The sequence below is a fragment of the Sinocyclocheilus rhinocerous genome, unplaced genomic scaffold (genome assembly GCF_001515625.1).
Source record: "Sinocyclocheilus rhinocerous isolate Xijiao unplaced genomic scaffold, SAMN03320098_v1.1 scaffold2352, whole genome shotgun sequence".
Lineage (NCBI taxonomy): Eukaryota > Metazoa > Chordata > Actinopteri > Cypriniformes > Cyprinidae > Sinocyclocheilus > Sinocyclocheilus rhinocerous.
In genome coordinates, this window is record NW_015662593.1 from 136,893 (window position 1) to 141,952 (window position 5,060).

At 35.1% G+C, this 5,060-nt stretch overlaps 1 protein-coding gene across 3 annotated transcripts in view; it reads left to right on the top strand.

Moving 5' to 3' along the window:
• The window catches only part of LOC107728178 (hematological and neurological expressed 1 protein-like), a 5,337-nt gene extending 2,350 nt beyond the window's left edge, over positions 1-2,987 (top strand). The window contains exons 3-6 of one of the 3 annotated variants that reach the window (XM_016538273.1): positions 963-1,072; positions 1,179-1,206; positions 1,876-1,952; positions 2,046-2,123. In XM_016538273.1, the coding sequence (XP_016393759.1) occupies positions 963-1,072; positions 1,179-1,206; positions 1,876-1,928 (191 nt within the window). In that variant the 3' untranslated portion in view covers positions 1,929-1,952; positions 2,046-2,123. Of the gene's footprint in view, positions 1-962; positions 1,073-1,178; positions 1,207-1,875; positions 1,953-2,045 lie in introns of all 3 variants that reach the window. The other 2 variants (XM_016538274.1, XM_016538272.1) reach the window with 2 other exon arrangements.
• Positions 2,988-5,060: the final 2,073 nt, after the last annotated feature.

Genomic DNA, 5,060 nt, shown 5'->3' on the forward strand with positions numbered 1-5,060 from the left:
ATTTATTTATTTAGTCATTTATTAGACGCTTTTATCCAAAGCGACTTATAAATGAGGACAACAGAAGCAATCAATTGTAGTATTAAAACAACTAAAAACAGATCCAAAACTAAAAGCTAAAACTTTATCAATACGACTTATACACATTTTTTAAATAAAGAAATTAAATAAAAATGACAAATGCATACAACAACATTTCAAAACTTAACATTTAAATGAAAAACTAAAAAATAAAGCTAAAAACAATTCAAAATATTAAAGAACAAAAGGTATAAGAGTATAATAATGATTCTAACATAACACTAAGCCAAACACCAAAAAAACAACTTACTAATTCTTAAACACACAAAAGACTGCACAATGTGCTTAAAATGCTGAATCTCAGCTAATTTTTGCTGGGGGTTTTTTTTATGTAAATTTTGTAACACAAGTTTACAGGTTGCCATGTGAGATAAGAAATTCAGGTCTTTTCATGTGCTTTTCTAAAAACACTGCCTGACAATAACGTTTGTTATTTGCAACTAAAAAGCATGCAGTTTGCAGTATAGCTGTCCTGTAATAATTACTGAAGTGTATTAGTGTATTTTATGCATAACAATGAGCAAAATACAAGTTTTAGTCTGAACATTTGGGCTGTAGGTATTCACTGTTGTTCATAACCTCAGTACTATGGATATGCCGGTATCAAATTCTCATGTTGCGATTAATTGCTAATGCTTTTATCGCGGTATACGGTATTATCACGGTATTGGAATTTAGTTTTTAAAAAGTGCTGTCATAATACAGTATAACAGGTTTAATAACTTTTTTCTTATAACCAAAATAACTGAACATTTAAATGCAATAAAGCAATACAGAAAAATGTATAAAGTTAAAAGTTTTATTCATTACCGTGATATATCGCATTACCGAATGCCGGCACAAGTCTACTCAGTACACAAGAACATTCATTTGTTTTAAAGGTGGGAAGCCTACAGGTGTGTTGTGTGGAGAGCCATCTGCCCCTCTCAGAAGATGTACTGCTCAACCCGCCAACCAAAGTAACACCACAGTCGAAAATAATGTACCTGTGGTAAGATATGGAGACAATTTCATTACTGAGTGAAAACAAACTTGACCTTGGATAGACTGACTTATTGTAAAAATTATTGCTGAGATTGTGCTTTATTTTTGCACAGAATGGTGAGGGAAACTCAATCACTGTTGGTGAGTGTTCTGACTCTTCATATTTGCATCAATGACATGACACTTTTTTTCTTGGATCTATTAATTTATTTTAAAAAATGACGTGAATGCACATCTTGAGCATGTTTTTTAATAGTTTTTATTTCATATCATTTTTGGAGGGCATAAAGAAAAAATCATGTGGGTAAACTAACATGCAGAAGCATGCATGCGGACCCTTTTCTCTTAAAATATCCATTAATTTGATCTTTTTATGACAAAGTAAGGCTAGTTCAGGTTGTACAATGTCACTCCCCAAGAATAATAATATTAATATAATAATGTTATTATAAATATTTTATGACATTTGCAAAAAAAAAAACTTTATTAAACATATAAATATTGAAAAAAATAATTGAAAATAATAATAAAGATGTGTACACATATGTATTCAAGGTTCAACATGAATACAATGAGTACATACAGTTGGGCACATGTGCTAGATGTTTCCAATATTTTTTGGATCATTTTCACTTTAGGCTGGAATACACTACACAACTTTTGCCCCGATTTTCCCCCTATTTAGTTTGGGTAAGTCGACGCTAGTTGCCGAAAGTCAGAGCCTGTCTACAGATTTAAGTTCACAGATCTTATAGAAAATCACGTAGTGTATGATGGTCACAGATTGTGATTTTTTTTTTTTTGCATCAGACCATGATTCCATCCAGTCGGAGGATATCAGTTTGATATTTTCAACCTTCTGACAAATGGATCAATGACATACAGTAGTATAAAAAGAAAATTTTCTTTCCATATATTTTAAATGAAATGTTATTACATTATTTGATAATTAATATTTCTTTTCATTTTTATGTTCACAGATCGCACAGAAGAACCTGAACCTATTCAGGAGCAGGATGACACACCAGCTCCACCTTGCCTCTCTGCAAGTGAGCAGCCTGCAGCTGGGGTTCCTTCTGGTCGTAGAAACCCACCGGGGGGTAAATCCTCTCTCATCTTAGGCTAAGGATTTGCCTCACTTAAAGATAAGGTCTGGGCCTATGTGAAACGAGCATCTCCGAGTAAATGTGCTGTTCTGTGGTCAGTGCCCATCCTCTGCATAACTGTATTCATAAAATGATATAAGCCACAAAGAACAGATTAAGATCAGGACAATTTAGACAGAGAAGCGTGCCACAAATCTCTGAGCTGTGATTTGTTCAAAAGATGTCTTTGAATGTGTTAAGTGTTGGTCTCTCAGTCTTTTCTTGACTAAGATCAGACCCTTAAGGAAAAACAGATCCCGGGTGTGCCCTGCTACTCTCAGATACTGCAAATCATAGGCCAAAATTTGCCATCAAAGTTCTCCCAGTCAGGGATTTTTTTTTTTTTTTTTAATATTCATGTAAGACTAAGAAATGTCTCCCTGACTCAGTGTTTGTCTCTCTCTTTTTTTGTGTTATGTTTTTGTCAGCACTTTATGAACTGTGGTGCCCAATTTGTGGTGCCTCAGGCTTGCTGGTTTAGAGACAAGGTTTGAATTATTCCATGTCACATCCATCATTGCCAAAAAAAAAAAAGTCTGAAATGTTTGTAGATGTAAAGAAAAAAGTATAAACCTTGACTTACTGATCGCGGAAGAGATATTTATTACAACAGAACAAAAACACAAATCAATAAATACAATTCAGAGTTAAAAGAACAACAAACATGATAGTGCAATGAAACATTACCCTCTAGTCAATAACAGGTGTGCTGGAAAAGGTGCATGTGAGCAAGCTGTTATGTGTTTGGAAAAAAAAAAAAAAAAAGTTTTAAAACATGTACAAAAATACAGACAACAGCCACAGTGTACAGTCGATGCATCTAACTGTCATCAAGTAGTCCATGTTCAACAAAAAAAGTTCTTATTGCCTTGTTACGTTTGACGTATGCCAAAACGGTGCTGTATTATTCTCCTTGGAGGAAGTGTGTAACAGAGTCTGTTAATTTTTTATTGTACATGAGCTTTTCTCAAATAAAAAAAGAAAAAAGAAAAATTATTTGTGAAAAATATTTGTCTATTGTCCTGAGAATAGAAACATTCGGTCATCCAACAAAAATACATTACCAGTGTTTCTTCTAATTGTCCATATCCATAATATTGTATCATAAGCTATAGTTAGGAGTACTATGAACAGGTGTGTTTACATGGTAACAGCTATGAAGTCAAAGTGAAAGTGAAAGCAGCTCATAGTCGCACTGCTTTACACAAAGCCCTCACGTCTACAGGTGGCAGCAGTGTCCTGTCTTAGGTCATTTGATTTTGAAGGCGGTTTTGTTAGTTTTGCTTTTGCTCAGTATCTACTTTCACATTATAGTCTGTAAGGGTGAACTATGTACTAATGGTACATTAAACTAAACTAAACTAATGGTCGTCTGTACTGTAGAAACATTAACATTTAACTTTTACCCAACAACGTGTTTCTTTTGGTTCACCTTAAAAGCAGTAGATGTGACTATTTGTTCTAGTCTTAGCATGTGATATTAGTCCATGCCTTTATTAGTACACAAATCTGAGCTAGAAAGAGTTTATTTTGGCAGGTGTATGAAATTAACAAATAAAATATATGCTAGTGGCTCACTTGTGCCTTGCATATAGCTATCCCTTGTGAAAAAGGAGTATGCATACCTTTAAAAAGGGCACTTATCATGGAAATAATACAAATAAATTTGAATGCAAATCAAATGTAATGCTTTCTGACACTTAATTGCATGTTATTTGCAATTTAATGAAAATGTATTCTAGTTTAAATGGTAACACTTTAGATTAGGGAACACAATATTCACTATTAACTTCTCCCTCAATTAGCAGCTTATTAAAAGTTAGTAAGGCAGTTGTTAAGTTTAGGTATGGGGTAGAATTAAAGGGTTAGTTCACCCAAAAATGAAAATTAGCTTGTGTTTTACTCACCCTCGAGGCATCCTAGGTGTATATGACTTTCTTCCTTCAGACGAATCCAGTTGGAGTTATATTAAAAATTGTCCTGGCTATTCCAAGCTCTATCATTGCAGTCAGCAGGTGTTGCAGTTGAACAGTCCACAAGTCGTCAAATAAAGTGCGCGCATTCATAATAAAACGTGCCGCAGACGGCTCCGGGGGGTGAAAAAAGTCCCCCTGTAGCGAATCCATGTGTTTTTTTTAAAGAAAAATATCCATATTTCAAATGTAATAAACACTTTTCTCTCACCTCTGCTGACTGTCATACACTGAAGCAGTTCCGGCGGATGACGCAGCACGTATGCGCAGCGCGTGCGCCTCTGAGATATGCTAGTCTCGCGAGTTTGTTTATAGGAGCAAAGGAAGCAAAGTTTCCTTACTTTAGCAAAGGAAAACCAGTCTCCTCTTGGTTTATATCTTAATCCTCCGACATTTTTCTTTGCAAATCTTCGGTTTGTACTTCTAATTCGTGACCGGCGTTTTGTTTTGTTCTCTCTCCGCATTCGTCACTAATCACGCAACGCCAACGTGCTGCATCATCCGCAGGAACTGCTTCAGTGTATGACAGTCAGCGGAACTGAGAGAAAAGTGTTTATTACATTTGAAATATGGATATTTTTCTTACAAAAACACATGGATTTGGTACAGGGGGCCTTTATTCATCCCCCGGAGCCGTCTGCGGCACGTTTTATTATGAATGCGCGCGCTTTATTTGACGACTTGTGGACTGTTCAACTGCAACACCCGCTGACTGCAATGATAGAGATTGGAATAGCCAGGACAATTTTTAATATAACTCCGACTGGATTAGTCTGAAAGAAGAAAGTCATGACAGTAGCCTACATTGTATTAAACAGTTGTAAGCTTAGCATAGAACCCCAGTATTTTTTTAAATGCCATTGATTCGTGATAATTG